This window comes from Eleutherodactylus coqui, chromosome 8 (assembly GCF_035609145.1).
Source record: "Eleutherodactylus coqui strain aEleCoq1 chromosome 8, aEleCoq1.hap1, whole genome shotgun sequence".
Lineage (NCBI taxonomy): Eukaryota > Metazoa > Chordata > Amphibia > Anura > Eleutherodactylidae > Eleutherodactylus > Eleutherodactylus coqui.
The window spans coordinates 38,095,774-38,113,255 of record NC_089844.1 but is presented as its reverse complement, the minus strand read 5'-3'; the positions used below and the strand labels follow the sequence as shown (position 1 = coordinate 38,113,255).

Sequence of the window (17,482 nt, the reverse complement as noted above, 5' to 3'; positions counted from 1 at the left end):
ACACAGCAGCTACACTCATTTTCCTATCCAGCCACTTCTCAGACACCTCTGCATGATGCCAGTCGCTGCATTGGCTGCCCACTACAGAACTCAAGTCAAACTCATCACCCTCACCCACAACGCTATCCATAGGGGCCGCGCCACCGTACATCGGCTCCCTCCCGTCCATCACCCATCACCGCTCTACTAACACATTCAGACTAGATGCCCCTCTAATACGATCCTCGCATGCTCGCCTCCAGGACTTCTCCAGAGCAGCACCGATCCTCTGGAACGCTCTACCTCAAAACATCCGGACAATGCCGGACGGACAGAACTTTAGGTGCACCTTAAAGACGCACCTCTTCAAAGAAGCATACCAAACTTCCTGATCTAGTCCCCTACACCCACAATATGCCTCCTGCCCCTCCCTATGGCTTTCCACTTTTGCCTATCATCTACCTTTCCTGCCCTGCACCTCTTTTACTACCCCTACCCAGTTTGTGTCTTAAAAACCATATATCACATGTTATCGTTGCATTGCAGTGTTGCCCCCTGCTCCGCCGCCTGCCCCTGTACCTTCTGTATCACCCCCACCCCCTTCTATTTCCAAATAATTGAATATCACATGTAACTCTTCTGTAATTTTCGTATTGTTTGTGTTCCCCATGTGCCTCGTAAGCGCTGTTTAATAAGTTGGCGCTATACAAATACAAATTATTATATTATTGTATCATTAGAAGTCTTGTCAGGAGTCGGATATTAAAATCAGCATCTGGTCTGAAGTATGCAATTAATTTAGAGGTCTCCTTAACAGTCTGATATTAATATAGGGGGACTGGTATGGGGGCTGAAATTAATTTAGGAGTCTGGGCTGGGGTCTGAAATTAAAGGGGATGTACAAAATTATTAAGTTATCCACGAAATCCACAGAACAGAAGACAACTTTATGATCAGTGAGGGTCTGACTGCTGGGACGCCCTACGACCCCTGGAACTCTGGGACCCCAGCAGGGGGAATGAATGGAATGGAGGTCACACAGGCACGCCGCTGTTCCATTCACTTCAATGACAGAGCCACAGATTGCCTGAGTGCTTGAACTCAGTAATCGCCAACGCAGTCATTGAAGTGAATGGTGCAGCGGTGCGCCTGCAGACCTCTGCTCTACTCACCTGGGGACCAACCGGACCTCCGTGCTCGGGATCAGTAGAGTCCCCAGTGGTCAGACCCCCACCGATCATAAAATTATCCTGTGGATAGGGAATACTTTATAACTTGGCACAACCCATTTAATTTTGGAGATCTGGGGTCTGATATTAATATGGGGAAGGTAGGGGTCTCAATATAGATTTGGTCGAAGGTCTGAAATTAATTTAGGGGTTTGTTCTAAGATCTGATATTAAAACAAGAGTCGGGGGTCTGCAATTAAAAAGGTTGTGGAAAGATAGCAAGTTACCCCCTATCTGTAGAATGGGAGATAACTTTTGAACTTAGGGCTCTGAATGTTGGGACCCCCACTGATCCTGACAACAGTGGGCATGAAGGTCCCCACATAAATGGTGCGGCGGTTGTACATGTACGCCGAAACTCCATTCATTTTAATTGGCGGCCTCCGATGCAATCTCTGGTGTTCCCGTTGAGCAGCCAGGCACATGCGCAACCTTCGCTTTATTCATGTGGGGACCCCCAGGACCCCTGCTCTTGGTAGTGGTGGATGTCTTAGCAACCGGACCCCCACCAAAGATAAATTTATCTCCTGTCCTATGATTAGGGGATAACTTTCTATGGTATCTTGGCACAACCCCTTTAAGGGTCTGATATTAATACGGGGGTCGGAATCTATTTCAGGGGTCTTGTCTTGGGTTTCATATTATCATAGGGGTCTGGTCTTAGATCTGAAACTATATTTGGGGGTCTGAATATTTTAGTCACACTCTTTATATAAGCCACACTCTCATCTTCTTCATATCCTGCTGCTTGAGTATCATCCTATAAAGGGCTCTTCCAGGTTGACGTCTCTGCTTCAAAGGTATGGTGTAAAATGGTACACTGGGTGGGCCACACTCTTATGAAAGCTGTCTGAAAGAAAGTCTGCCTTTGTCACCCATAGCAACCAATCACAGCGCAGCTTTCAGTTTATCTCAGCAGTATAAGAAATAGAAACCAATCACAGCGCAACTTTCATTTTACCTCAGTAATATAAGAAATAACAACCAATCACAGCTTAGCTTTCATTTTACCACAGCAATATAAGAAATACCAACCAATCACAGCGCAGCATTCATTTTACCTCAGCAGTATAAGAAATACCAACGAATCACAGCGCAGCTTTCAGTTTACCTCAGCAGTATAAGAAATAGCAACCAATCACAGCGCAGCTTTCAGTTTATCTCAGCAGTATAAGAAATAGCAGCCAATCACAGCACAGCTTTCATTTTACCTCAGCGGTATAAGAAATAGCAACCAATCACAGCACAGCTTTCAGTTTATCTCAGCAGTATAAGAAATAGAAACCAATCACAGTGCAGCTTTCATTTTACCTCAGCAATATAAGAAGTAGCAACCAATCACAGTGCAGCTTTCATTTTAACTTAGCAGCATAAGAAATAGCAATCAATCAGAGAGCAGCTTTCATTTTACCTCAGCAGTACAAGAAATAGTAAATAAATCACAGCGCAGCTTTCATTTTACTTCAGCAGTATGAGAAATGAAAGCTGTGCTGTGATTGGTTGCTATTTCTTATACTGCTGAGGTAAAATGAAAGCTGCCCTGTGATTGGTTGCTATGGGCAACAAATTCAGATTGTGTTCTGGACAGCTTTCATAGGAGTGTGGTGCCGGCCTGCTTCTCTGTGACCCTTCCTGTACCATAAATCAGGGTGTCACGATCATGGATCTGGTGGCTTGTACACTGCGGCCTCACGCACATGGACGGATTTTTATCTGGGGCTGGCCACCAGGTTCTGCAGCAATAACCCTCCATAGCATGCTATGGAAAAATTATTCTTCATGCACACGAGCGGAAACCAATTGTGGTTTCCGCTTGTGGATGAAAAATTGCAGCATGCTCTATATTTCTGCGGTGTCCGCATAAACGGCTTCCACTGAAGTCAATGGAAGCCGGACGGGCCGCGGATTCCATAGGTAAAGCAGGGGTTTACAAGAAAAAAAAATCTGCACTGCGCATGTCCGACGGCGAGCCACGCAGACCATCCGCAGTACAGATTCAAGATTCTGAAAGCAGGGACACCGCTGCCGCCAGGGATTACGCATTCTGTGTAATATGGATCCATATAATATGTTGTGCTGCCGCCATCTTCACCCTCTGGTGCCTCCGATATTGTATTGAGAACAGACAATAGATGCATTTTTTTCAAGGAGTCCATGAGAATTATGGAGCATTGCTACACCACACTACGACGCACGCAGTGTATATTACCCGTAACGTGGATCCGTAGAGACTCCACAGGTCACTGTACATGGGCCCTTATAGTCACAAATATACAGCATATACTGACCAGCCCTTCCTGATTAACGTGACAAAGACCAAGCCCCGTAAATATATAGCGCTTGGTCCTGAGCTTTAATACCCGCGCCATAGTAAAAATACGGCACGGGGTTAAAGCTCCTGCAATCTCACAGGGGCGGGGCGTTGTCATGCGCAGTAACCCGTTGTTTAGCGATGACGAGTATACCCGCCGCCCATATAGGCGCAGGTGCGACCAAAGAGAACAATAGAAAAATGAAACATACTACGTCTCATTTTGCGCTCGCTTATTACGCAATTCCGACACGTTAATGTGAACGGAACTGCGTAAGGCAATGTAATTGATTGTGATGTCATTGATGTGAATGGATCTTCTCCCATTGCTTTCAAAGGGACCGGCACTTCTGCAGTCTCATTGAAAGCAATAGACTGCTGGCAAGCCATGCAGGGATTTTCGGGAAAGGGCTTTAAATATAAGCCTTTCCCTGAAAATCATCCCTAGAACCTGTTTAAAAATAAAAAAAATTATACTCACCTCTGCTCAGCTGCCGGCAGCCCACTGCTTTTAATGAGGCTGCAGAAGTGCCAGACTCATTGAAAGCAATGGGAGAACATTGCAATCCTCTGCCACAGCTGTGACAGGGGATTCTTTACTCCCCGCGGGGAGTCCCCTTGGCACTGATCACTGTCACAGTGCTGTCATAGTGTTCAGTGACAAGGAGACTCCCCGTGGGGAATATTTACATGGCAGCGACGGAGAGGAGAGAAAATGTATATATATATATATTTTTTTTTTTACACAAAACAGGGATTGTATTTAAAAGGGTTCTATTTGCTGCGTATTGTGTGCACAATTTATTTGTGTGAAAAACACGCTTGTGAGAATCCGACCTTAATGAATCTGCCTGTAGTAAAATAATAAACAGGGCTCTACGTAATGCCAGGATCCAGCCCCGCTGCGGTCCCAGCATTATTTATGACGGTCATCACTGGAAGTCAGGTGACCGCTGCAACGTAACGTTCCCAAACCCTTAGCGTCATGGCACTCAGGACCAATTCCTGGAGAACGAGAGGTGGCACAGAGTCTTTGATTGGCTACAGAAGTCACCTGACTTCTAGTGACGTCAACAGTCACAACAAACAGCGGGATCACAGCGGGGCTGTATCCTGGCAGTGGCGGAGAGGTAAGAACTGCTCAGTTTATTATTTTACTACAGGCAGCCCTATTAAAGGGATGTTGTAACATGACATAAAGCATTCCTATACAACACTTCGGGCACGTTCAGAGTTGCTCTACGGGTTCCGTTTTCCACCTAGGAGCAGGAATTTATAAGCCACTGTCCGAATGGAACCGTCATATGTCAGAACCGAACGGCACCGAATAGACCCAATCACTGCAGCGCTATTTGTCATGTTTTTAACGCTATTCAGAGACGGAAGTTCCGAACGGTAACAGGCCCTTAGCTGACACTCAGTAATCTACCAGATCATTCTCGGGTACTGACCTCTGAATGTCCGCCCACCTTCCTCTCGACTTTCCGGCTGACGAGTCTGGTCACCGTCCGGCATGCGGTTCATCTGGCTCATCCTGTCGATTCTCTCAGAGCTTTCTGATACGTCATCTGCTGGGCTGCTGTTCAGACTTTCTCGGGGAAGTTTTCTCCTTAGTTCCGACCAGGAATGATGTATATCGCCGGGCACCTGTAAGGGCAGTGGTTGGGTGTCCCGTCCTCCTTCGTACCTCCCATAGATGAGCCTCCTGGTGCCATCTGGCCAGGTGTGGGTAGCAGCGAAGACATGTTGAGATGGGTTTCTGGCACGGGTCAGGTCCTGGTAGCCTGGCTGAGGACAGATAGAAAGAGGTTCACATTAGATGCCTTGCTGATATGATATCCAAATTCTGCGAGACATCAGGTTCACATCCTACAAGGGGTTGTCCAGTTCAGAGTAACCATTTTCATTCACCCTATTAGGGAATTCGGAGATAATAGGGGGTCTTCTTTCAGGTTTCCCATCTATTAGCCAGAGTGCTCTTCTGCACTGTACAGACAACCCATTGATGTGAATGGATGTTGTGTAATACCTTATTTCGTCTGTGGAGGTGCTGCAGGGAAATTGAACACTAAGGGCTAATTCACACAGACATATGCAATTTCACCCCGAGAGAAATGTATCAATTTCACCCCGTGTGTATGTGCGTGTTGTATGCTTTTTCCTTGCATATGTGCGTTTCTTTCTGTCCGTGTGCCATCCGTGTGTCAAACTTTTTTCACATGTACTAAAAAAAATGCGAGCAGGCCCAATTGAGGTCACTTCTTTGTTTTCAATGTCTCCTACCAACATGCATAAAAAAACATAGCACAAAACCCATGTAACATCCATGTTTGCGGCAGGTTTTTTTTACACTTCCATAGATTTTCATGGTCTCCATATATTTAGAGGGTTTATGCAAAGGTCTGAAATTAATTTAGGGGTCTGGTGTGAGGTCTGATATTAATATAGGGGGGTCTCAATATATTTAGGGAGTTCGGTCTGGGGTCTAATATTTAAATAAGGGTCTGGTCTGGAGTCTGTAATTAAAGGGGTTGTGCCAAGATAGAAAGTTATCCCCTATCCACAGGACAGGGCATAACTCTTTGATTGGGGTGTGGAGTCTAAACTCTGAAACCTTTACTGATCCGGAGAACAGGGGTCCAAAAAGTCCCTGCATTTACTGCTATGGCTATTTAGAGGATATGGAGCTCTGTAGCAGAAGAATCGTACCCTAGGAGACTTTTACACATGATGATAGTCGCCCCATGTAAATACAAGCTGGGAAAGTGAGAGAGACCAAGTCGCGGCTATTTTTGGGAGATTTTCCACGGCTGGTTGCGGCGTTTTGCAATGCACTGACCCCGCAGACCCGAAATCTGTCGGCCTCCAGAACAATGAAGTGAATCGCCACGGGGATAAAGGGAGTCCCCGCAGGGATGAAGGGAAAATGCCTCGTATCCACGGGGCTTTCACGTGGTGGCAAGTGCAATAGCAGGCAATGAATCTCCAGCAGCCCCACTGTGCTTGCGCGACTTCCATTGCTCCAGATCCCTGTTCTCAGGACCAATAGGGCTACCAGTGGTCAGACCTCCACTGTCCTGCAAGTGATCCTGCGGCTGGGGGATATCTTGTAATAAAAGATATGTAATAAAATTAATCGGCACACAACGCTGGACCAAAACAGGATGAAATGACAGAACTGTTAAGCTGGGTTCACACAGGGCGGATTTGACACGGAAATTCCGTGCGGAATTTCACTGCAGCAAGTCTGCCTGTGGCTGGTAATCCTGGTATAAGCCAGCCATGTCGACGAGATTTGTCAAAAATCTCGTTCACACGGGATGGCCAATCCGTCGTGGCAAAGCCAGCAGAAGCCGGTGCTGCAGCGCGGGTTCCTCAGCTGCAGCATGTCTATTTTTTTTTCCGTTGCAGCCGCGCTATTCTCTATGGGAGCGCCGGCCGCAACGGAAAAGAATCCAGCCAAGCTGCTCCAAAACCTGCGAGATTTCCGCCGGGATTCCGCCCTGTGAGAACCCAGTCTCACGTGTTCAATTACCTAAAGGCTCCATGAATGTAGAGGGTAAAATAGCAATTAACAATATCATTGGATTTGCTGACCTCTAGATACATTTGTTTCTCTTAAATAGTATTATATGAAGTAGGACGAGTCGGTGACATTTAGCAGAGCTGCTCCTCACTGTGTTTTTTCATGATGGCGCGTCTCAGCAGAGAGTGACTCATCCGGAGATTATCTGACTTCTGCCTGCACATTGGAAGCCTCACTTCTCCCCGGAGTCACTTCACAACAATATGTTCTATAATCTGCAAACACTCCGCCATTTACTGTGCGCTCACAAACTGTGCTTGGTTGGGTTTTAATTTGGGAGATGGAGGAGAGATACAACACGTCAGAAGTAGGAGGCCACATGCAGCAAGAAGTATTATGTTACTCCAGGTACTCCAGCACTCGGAAATTAAAGTACAAGACAATGAGATGTGACGCTCTGAAGTATGATACAGGATATGACTGAGGATCAGTACAAGATAAGTAATGTATGTACACAGTGACTCCACCAGCAGAATAGTGAGTGCATCTCTGGAGAAGGTTGTGTGTCTGAGAGCTCTGCTGGTTCCAGGGTGTGGTCGCAAGAGGCAGGTGTAGCTCTTGCTGGATCCCAGGAGCAGTGCACTGTTTCTGGGCTTGTTTGCTATGGATTCCCGTGCTTCCCCCCACCGGCTCCGGTCGGGAGGGGGGAGGAATGAACCCCAGGAGGGGAGAGGATCTAGCCGGGGTACAGGCAGCGTCACCCAGACTCCCCGGAAGGACGTGGAGCACAGGAAGACCAGAAGCCAAACCAAGAGCAAGGTCAGTGCTGCAAAAGCACCTACAAGTGCCAGCTGGGGAGAGCATAAGAGGGGTGAATCTGTGACTGCCATGGCGTCTCGGATAGCTGCGAGTTTAAAAGACTTTAAGGAGGTCGGAAAGCAGCTCCAGAAATATCGCAGGGAGCTACAGACTGCCCTCAGCGATTTGGATAAGGCCCCACGGGGAAAGAAGAAAATTACTGCAGCGGAGAGAGTTAAATCCTGCAAGGAGGCAGTAGATTACTACAAGGAGGAGAGGTACAGGATACTGCAAGCCTGCGGCCCATTTAAAGAAAAACTCTTAAATGATGAGCGATTTTCTGGAATGGCGCATATGAGCAGTGACAGTAGCTCTGATGAGTCGGAGGATCCACAGGAGGGGATGGCGGTATGTTCAGGGGAGCAGCCGTCCCTACAGCAGAGGGAAACTGCAGGGAGCAGCATTCCTGCAGAGCAGGTTAGCCTGCCCCCCACATCAGAGGAGTCCAATGCCGAGGATGCAGACGACGACAGCGACAGCAGCAGCGGTGAGGGGGCCCTCATAATGCAGCAAATCATGCTGCAGGAGTCCCCAGAAAGAATGCACAATATGTATTTTGGTGACGACATGCCTGAAACAACATCTGCGGGCAAAAAGAAACAGAAAAAAAAGATGAAGACCACCGTACAAGAGAGGTTTGTGTACGTCACCAAGCACTCCGGTCCGGCTGCAAAGTCAGATCGGGGTGCTAGCCCTGGTATACTCCTAGTCCCGGGCTCTGCAGTGAGTCCGGTGCAGGGGACTAGGGAAGAGAGGGTTAATGCGGCCCAAAACTCCATTCCTGCTTGTGCCAGTAGTGGGAATGGAGGCGATAAGGAGGCAGAGAAGGTCCGTGGGAAAGATGGAATGAGGGGTCGCGGCCAATCCGGAGGTGCTGGCACTGATGGCTGCCCCCCAGTGGGAGGGGGGGGGCAGTCTGGCATCAGGTTCCACCAGTGGCGGCTTGGCTGTCCCTCCTGTGTCCCTAAAACGCCTGTAAGGTGTAGAGGGGGCGCAGTGGGTGGTAGCCAAGCCTGCCAATCCTCCCACACATCATGATAGTATTGCGGTAACATCTAAGCAACTAAAAAGTACAACAAGTCCCAGAATGGCTGGGAAAGTGGGCGAAGCCAGGGCTGCAGAGACGGCTCCTACCGACAATCATACGGGACTTAGGACTGGTTCTGTCGGTCTCCAGCCTCAGCCTGCTGGAAAGTGTACTATTAAAAATAAAAGTGAAGCAGGTCCTGGTCCAGCAAAAGGAAAGAAAGGTGCGAGTGGTGTGATGGATATAACTGCCAGTGCTACCGCTGCCCCTGCTCCCGTGGAGGCTCCGGATGCCCCCAATCCCCCGGGAGGTATGCCATCAGCTGTACGGGAGGGTGGGGCTTCGGGTAGTAGTCAGGGGATGGGCCAGGATCCAGTCACCCCTCCAGCGGCAACAATAGCTGGTAGAAGTTATGCCAGTGTCGCCGCTGGAGGGAGGGGGGATGCGTCCTCCTTGTCTTTGGGCTCTGGGGACGGCGTTTTGCAACAGCGCCTCCTGGAGGCCTTGAGGAGGGGGGAGAGCTCGATGAATGTAGGGGGCAGAGTTGTGGATTTGTCTCTCTGGGTGGAGAGACATGGTCTTGGTGCCTTCCGAGAACAAAGGGGGGAGACTGTTTGGTCCCTGCCGACAACCGGGCAGGACATTGGCCGTAGGAATGTGGCTCGTCTTCAGTGGAGAGGCAATGACGCGTGCCCATCCAGGAGTAAGGTGGTGGAGCTTCTGCTGAAGATGGGTTTCAGGGCAAATGACATCTATGCCCTGATCCATCCTTACGGCACGTCTGAGTTCAACATCAGCTTTGCTCGCCCGGAGGGCCTGGAGCTCTTCTGGGGGAATTATGAGCTGATGAAGGACGAGCCCGGCTGGCGCGGTTTCGCTGCACAAGTGGTAACCCGCCAGACTGGAGTCAAGAGAGTGACCGTTTTGACTCGTAACGAGTCCCTCTCTTGTTACGATATCATGACTTGGATAAGTCGGTATGGAGAGGTGGTGGATATGCCCAATAAGAACCGGGATGAACACGGCATCTGGTCCGGAGCCTGGACGTTTATGGTGAAACTTAAGCGTTCAGGGAATTCGGTGGCCCACATACCATCCGCGGCCTTCCTTGGCAGGGATCGTATCTTGGCCTTCTACCAGGGGCAGCCGAAGCTCTGTCACAAGTGCGGCGACCCCACACATTTGAGTGCAGCCTGTAACGACATCAAGTGCGCTCTGTGTGGCGAGGTAGGTCATCTTGCGGCATCTTGCACAGAGATTAGGTGTCACCTGTGTGGTGACCTCGGTCACCCATTCAGTCGCTGTCCGCGCTCTTTCGCCAATGCGGTCATGGCCCCAGCGGAGGAGAGCCGTGAGGTTGCTTGTGCAGGGGAGGGGACCAGCAGAGGCGATGGAGCCCAGGAGCCAAGGAAGAACAAACATGCTGGGGCAGCCAAGCTAAGGCGCCAAGAGAAGCGCGGAAGGGGCAGGGAGCTGGTGGAAACCCAGGTGGCAGGTGGGTCAATGCTGGCCCCTGCTCCGGACGCAAATCATGTGGCTGAGGCTCCAGGGGACAGGGAGCTGGATGAGGAGGTTAGGAGGATCCAAAGCGAAGAGGATGCCACTTATTCAGATTCTTCCCACTATGAAAGTGTGGGTGAGGGCAAGGATGAGTGGCAAAAGAAAAAGCGCAAGCAGGGCTCCAAGAAAATGAAAAAAAGGGAAGGGAAATCTTCCCCTGCAACGGGCCAGGTGCAGGAAGGCAATCCAAACTCTCCTCTTGTTGGGCTCTCCAACAGGTACCAAGCTCTCTCGTCCTCGGAGGGAGAGGTGCCTAGGACAAGCGTGGGGCCTACAGGGGGTGCTGAGCCTTCCTCTTCTGGGGGTTTGGTGACCTCCAGGGGGAGGTCTGGCCCAGAGCCCAGTGGCAAGGAGGACGAGGTTGAGGAGCCCCTTGCCATGGACCTTTCAGTGTCCAAGAAACGTGGCAAGGGGTCATCCTCAGACCCTGATGAGAAGGGGGGTGGGAAGAAGAAAGCCATCTAACTCAATCACCAATGATGGCGGCACCCGCTCCGTTGACGCTGGCATCCATTAATGTTGCCAGCATTAAGTCTGATATGGCTAGATTTGCGGCCTTTGATTTTCTCGGCCGCGTTGAAGCTGACATTTTGTTTTTACAAGAGACCAGGCTGCCAAATTTGGCAGCTGTGCATAAGGCAAGGAGGGAATGGAGGTCTGGTCCATCTTACTGGTCTCTTGCGGCCGAGCCATATAGCGGAGTGGCGGTACTTTTTATCGCAGCGGTTGAATGCCGACGGGTTATCGAGTTAGAAATAGGGAGGTGCCTGATCCTGGATGTTCTCATGAAGGGACAAGAGCTTCGGCTAATCAACATCTACGGTCCCCAAACCAAGCGGGACTGCAAGGATCTCTTTATGAGGATCAAGCCGTACCTTTTTACCAGTCGGCAGGTGATCTTTGGGGGTGACTTTAACGCAGTCACGAGGACCCGTGACAGGGGAGGCTCCCTAGGCAAGCTGACTTATGATAGCGTCGCGCTTAATAGCATAGCTAGCGAAGCTCGCCTGGTGGATGTCCACATCCGGCACACCCCAGGCCACGCGGGTTTCACCTATTATAGAGGCGAGTGCAGGTCTAGAATAGATAGGTTTTATTTGAAGGAGGAAGCCATCTCTTCACCAGTTTCTGTTGTTGAGGTGGAATTCTCCGACCACTGTCTGATTTTGTTTTCCCTGAATGTTGCAGAGACCCTCCGGATGGGTAGAGGCTTATGGAGGCTGAATTCATCACTCCTGGAGGAAGCAGAGATAAGACAGTCCTTTGAGGATTTTCTGCAGAGCCAGGTACCATTACTGGATCTTTGTAGCAGTAAGTCAGAGTGGTGGGAGATGTTCAAGATCAGGGCGGCGAGGTTCTTCCGCCAGCTCTCTAGCCTCAGGAGCCTGAGTAAGTACCGTCTTTATCAGGGCCTGAGGAGGAAACTCGAACATCTCGTCTCGACTGGAGGTAGCCGCGAGGAGATCTCCAGAGTGAAGTCTTTGCTCAAAGGGTGCCAGTATAATAGGAACGCATCTTTGGTTTTTGAGAGGGACTTCGGGAAGTACCACTCACCTGACCCTTACAGAAACTGCAAGATGTCAGTGAATCGTAAAGTTGTCACTGGACTGATCGACGGTACGGGATCTCTGAACAGGTCCAGATCAGGGATTCTGGAAGTCATCAGATCCTTCTACTCGCACCTTTTGAGAAAGAGGGATCTAGATCCAGATGTGATGTCGGCTTTCCTGGCTGAAGCTGTTCCTGAGCCAGGGGATGACATCTCCCTTAATGTTTTGACAGAGGAGATCAACATAGAGGAAGTTAAACTGGCGATTGATGGGCTTGCGCTCAAAAAATCGCCAGGACCGGATGGCTTAACATCTGAGTACTATAAGACCTTTAAGGACCTCTTGAGTCCCCTCTTGACTGAGGTTTTCAATGAGTGTCTTTCCTCGGACACTCTCCCAAAGTCAATGAGGAGGTCGGCTTTGATCCTTCTGTCAAAGGGTAAAGACTCGAGCCGTATTGAGAACTGGCGTCCCATAGCGCTTCTCAATACGGACAGGAAGGTTCTGGCAAAAGTGCTGTTTAATCGGCTGGTCAAGTTTGCACCCCGGCTCCTCTCGGGCGCCCAGCATTGCTCTGTTCCAGGCCGTAGCACCTTTAGTGCTGTTCTAGGTGTCCGGGAGGCAGTGGAGCAGGGTAGGGCTGGTCACTGGGAGGGGTACCTGCTGTCCTTGGATCAGGCCAAAGCGTTTGATCGGGTTAATCACGAGTACCTCTGGTCTGTTCTTCTGAGATATGGCCTGCCAGTGGGGTTTGTCAATTGGCTCAAGACATTGTACGCGGGGGCTGAGACTTTCCCGCTTGTGAACGGTTGGGTTGGCCACCCATTTGAGGTTGGGTCTGGCATCTGTTAGGGCTGTCCTCTGAGCCCCTTGCTGTACGTGTTTGCCATTGATCCTTTCCTTAGGAAGATTGATGGTGGGCCTATGGCGGGGGTCGGGATGGAGCGGGCGGTGCCGGAAGCCGCCCTCAGGGTGGCAGCGTACGCTGATGACGTCACCATCTTTGTGTCCTCGAGGGGGGAGGCAGAGTACGTGATGGCAGAGGTGGATCGCTACTCGGAAGCATCTGGGTCCGACATCAACTGGGATAAGTGCGAAAGTCTCTGGTTAGGAAGGGGAGATCCTACATTTAGTCTCCCGGACACCCTTCCAGTGCCCCAGGACTTGGCTAAAGTTCTCGGCATCAAATTTGGCCGGGGAGATTACCCCATGCAAAATTGTGTGGTTAGGCTCGATGGTGCCACTCAGAAGGTGGCCCAGTGGAAGGGTTGGTCTTTGACCCTTCGGGAAAGGGTTAACCTGATCAAAACATACCTGCTCCCTTTATTCATCTACCTGGGCAGCGTATGCATTTTGCCAGAACCTCTCTGGACCCGGGTCTACAACCTGTTCTTCCTAATGTTGTGGGGGAACAGGTTGAACCTAATTAGGAGAGATGTCACATATCGCACGAGGAGACTAGGGGGGTTATCTATGGTCAACCCCGTGGTGTTTCTCGTAAACACCTTTGTTAAGATCAATATAGGCAACCTCTGGCAAGAGAGGGCTCCTCCGTGGGTATTCTCCTGTTGGGGATGGCTTCGGCCTTTCTTCCAGGAATGGGAGACAGGAGGGCGAGTGAAGGATCTTCGCACGCCGCACGGGCATCTTCCGGCTTACGGGTTACGTTTATTGAATTCTGACAGGATCCCCTTGAAGTTTTGGGACTTGACTTGGCGCTGTTTCCACGGGAGACTGTATGTAAGGGGCAACTTGAAGAGCAGGCCACTGGTGGATAGGGGTTGTCCCCGCCAGGAGTGCAGCAACGTACTGGAAAGCATGGAGCATTTCCTGCTTCAGTGTCCCTTTAATACAGAGGTGTACAAACGGGTGGGAGCCTCCATTGGTTGGCCCAGGTTGGCACGCCTCTCGTATGCGGAATGGGTCTATGGGGCATTCGGGGACCTTGGTCGCAGGGACCGGTGCACTTTATTCTTAGTCAGCCTAGTGGTCAGGTTTCACATTTGGAACGCACGGTGTCTAGTGTCGACGGAGAGAAAATCCTCCCCGTGGATGAGGTGAATAGAAACATCCTTGGTGACCTGGTGAAAGTGCGCTCTCTGGATTATGAGAGGTTGGGCACGACTAAGGCCTCTCTCCTATGGATAGGGTTTGTATTTCGTTAGGGACAGTCTTCTTATTGTTAGGGTCTTTGTAGGGACAGAATAGGGAGAGGTAGGGACAGTTTCTCTGAGGGTAAGTTTTAGGGAAGGAGTAGGGACATTGTAGGGACAGATTAACTATAGGGATAGTTTTTCTCTTTTTGGTCGGTGCCCGGCTTATCATATCCAGTCCTGGTGGAGGGCTGTGTGTGACACTAGTAGAGTTTTTGTTTTCGGTCAAAGATCAGGTATGTACGGCTACAGGTAACTGAATCTTAGGCTTTCGGGTATTAATGTGTAGTGTTGGTTTGTAGTTGTGTAGTATAAGAGATGTTATATGTTATGTTATGTTATGTTTTGTTTTGTATATAGGGCTAGGGGTTATAGATAGGTTGGGTGGGGGTTTATTGGGGGGAGGGGGGGGGGGGATTTATGCCTCAGCCGTAGCTTGACACGTCCCGGACAATGAACACTGGGCACGGACTGTTGGTGCAGGCGTGGCCCTCAGGCTGCGGCGGGCAGGGTGTGTGTATGCGGTGCAGCTCGGCTCGTCCTGGACATAGACATTGAGCACGGACTTGGGATGCAGGCGTGGCTCCCAGGCTGCACCGTAGGGGGTTGTTTGGGGTGTGTGGTGGTTTGGTCTGGGTAAAGGGTTAGTTTAGGATTATGTAAGGTTTTATTCTTTAGGTGGTGGGCATTAAAAAAAATAAAAATAAAAAAAAAAATGATAAAAAATAAATAAATAAATAAAAATAAGGTATTGGGTTGTTCTTCTTATTATTGTTATTATTATTACTTTTGTTATTGTTTGCATTATTGTTATTATATCATTGCTTCGGTTATTAGTCAATTTTTTGGGATTTCAGGCTGGATCCTGTGAGTTAGGGATGTTTTCTCACATGTGGGTATACTGTTATATGTAGTATGTAGTGTATATGTCTTGGTGAGTATGAGTGAGTGTAGTTTGGAGTGCAGGTTGGTGTAGTGTGCGGTGTGTATTGTTTGGACCAGATGGACCTTTTGCTTTTGTTCCTTTGTCCTGCAGTAAGGCAAAGTACAGTTAACACAAGTGATAATTTGTTTTGGTTTTATGTTTGTCTTATGCCAAGTGAGCGAGATTTATGTTCTGTTTATTGTTATGTTTTTCACTTTTATAATAAAAAGATCTACAGGATGTAACTCAGGATCAGTACAGGATAAGTAATGGATGTACACAGTGACTCCACCAGCAGAATAGTGAGTGCAGCTCTGGTGTATAATACAGGATGTAACTCAGGATCAGTAAAGGATAAGTAATGTATGTACACAGTGACTTCACCAGCAGAATAGTGAGTGCAGCTCTAGAGTATAATGCAGGATGTAACTCAGAAACAATACAGGATAAGTAATTTATATAAGCAGTGATTCCACCAGCAAAATAGTGAGTGCAGCTCTGGAGTATAATTCAGGATTAAATCAGGATCAGTACAGGATAAGTAATGTATGTACACAGTGGCTCCACCAGCAGAATAGTGAGTGCAGCTCTGCAGTATAATACAGGATGTAACTCAGGATCAGTACAATATAAATAATTTATGTACACAGTGACTCCACCAGCAGAATAGTGAGTGCATCTCTGGAGAAGGCTGTGTGTTGGAGAGCTCTGCTGGTTCCATGGTGTGGTCTGCTTCTTGCGTGGAGACCTTGCTGAGAGCCCAGGAACAGTGCACAGTTTCTGGGCTTCATTTGCCATGGAGTCCAGGGCTTCGGTCGGGAGGGGGGAGGAATGAACCCCAGGAGGGGAGAGGATCCAGTCGGGGTCCACGCAGCGTCACCCAGACTCCCTGGAAGGATGTGGATTATAGGAAAACCCGAAGCCAAACTAAAGGCAAGGTGAGTGCTGCAAAGGCACCTACAAGTGTCAGCTGGGGAGAGCGCAGCAAAGGTGAATCTGTTACTGCTATGGCGTCTCGGATAGCCGCCAATATAAAAGACTATAAGGAGGTCGGTAAGCAGCTGCAGAAATATCGCAGGGAACTGCAGACTGCCCTGAGCGATGTGGATAAAGCCCCACAGGGAAGGAAGAAGATCGCTGCAGCAGAAAAAGTTAAAGCCTGCAAGAAGGCCGTTGATTTTTACAAAGAGGAGAGGTATAGACTACTCCAAGCCAGCGGCCCGTTTAAAGAGAAGCTCCTAAATGATGAGCGATTTACTGGAATGGCGCATGTGAGCAGCGACAGCAGCTCGGAAGAATTGGAGGATGCACAGGAGGGGATGCCAGTATGTTCAGGGGAGCAGCCGTCCCTACAGCAGAGGGGAACTGCAGGGAGCAGCATTCCTGCTGAGCAGTTTAGCCTGCCCCCCACATCAGAGGAGTCCAGTGCTGAGGACGCGGATGCAGACGACAGCGACAGCAGCAGTGGTGAGGGGGCCCTCATCATGCAGCAAATCATGCTGCAGGAGTCCCCAGAAAGAATGCACAATATGTACTTTGGTGACGACATGCCTGAAACATCGGCAGGGAAAAAGAAACAGAAAAAAAAAGATGAAGACCACGGTGCAGGAGAGGTTTGTGTACGTCACCAAGCACTCCGGTCCGGCTGCAAAGTCAGATCGGGGTGCTAGCCCTGGTATACCCCTAGTCCCGGGCTCTGCAGTGGGTCTGGTGCAGGGGACTGGGGAAGAGAGGGTTAATGCGGCCCAAAACTCCATTTCTGCTTGTGCCAGTAGTGGGAATGGAGGCGATAAGGAGGCAGAGAAGGTCCGTGGGAAAGATGGAATCAGGGGTCGCGGCCAATCCGGAGGTGCTGGTGCTGATGGCTGCCCCCCAGTGGGAGGGGGGGGGCAGTCCGGTGTCAGGTTCCACCAGTGGCGGCTTGGCTGTCCCTCCTGTGTCCCTAAAATGCCTACCAGGTGTAGAGGGGGCGCAGTGGGTGGTAGCCAAGCCTGCCAATCCTCCCACCCATCATGACAGTAATGCGGTCACAACAAAGCAAGTGAAAAGTACCACAAGTCCCAGAATGGCTGGGAAAATAGGCGGAGCTGGGGCTGCAAAGACAGCACCCACCAGGAATAATGCAGGACTTAAGACTAATTGTGTCGGTCTCCAGCTTCAGCCCGCTGGAAGCTCCCAGGACAAACCATCCAGCAAGTGTAATGTTAAAAACAAAAGTGAATCAGGTCCTGGTCCGGCAAGAGGAAAGGAAGGTATGAGTGGTGTAATGAATGTAACTGCTAGTACTACCGCTGCCCCTGCTCCCGTGGAGGCACGGGATGCCCCCAACCCCGTGGGAGGTATGCCATCAGCTGTACAGGAGGG

At 49.8% G+C, this 17,482-nt stretch overlaps 1 protein-coding gene across 2 annotated transcripts in view; it reads right to left on the bottom strand.

Annotated features, from left to right (window-relative positions):
* The window catches only part of PTPRN (protein tyrosine phosphatase receptor type N), a 138,010-nt gene that overhangs the window by 73,415 nt on the left and 47,113 nt on the right, over nt 1–17,482 (bottom strand). For both annotated transcript variants that reach the window (XM_066575511.1, XM_066575512.1), the window contains exon 6: nt 4,971–5,307. In XM_066575511.1, coding sequence (XP_066431608.1) covers nt 4,971–5,307 — 337 coding nt within the window. The remainder of the gene's footprint in view (nt 1–4,970; nt 5,308–17,482) is intronic.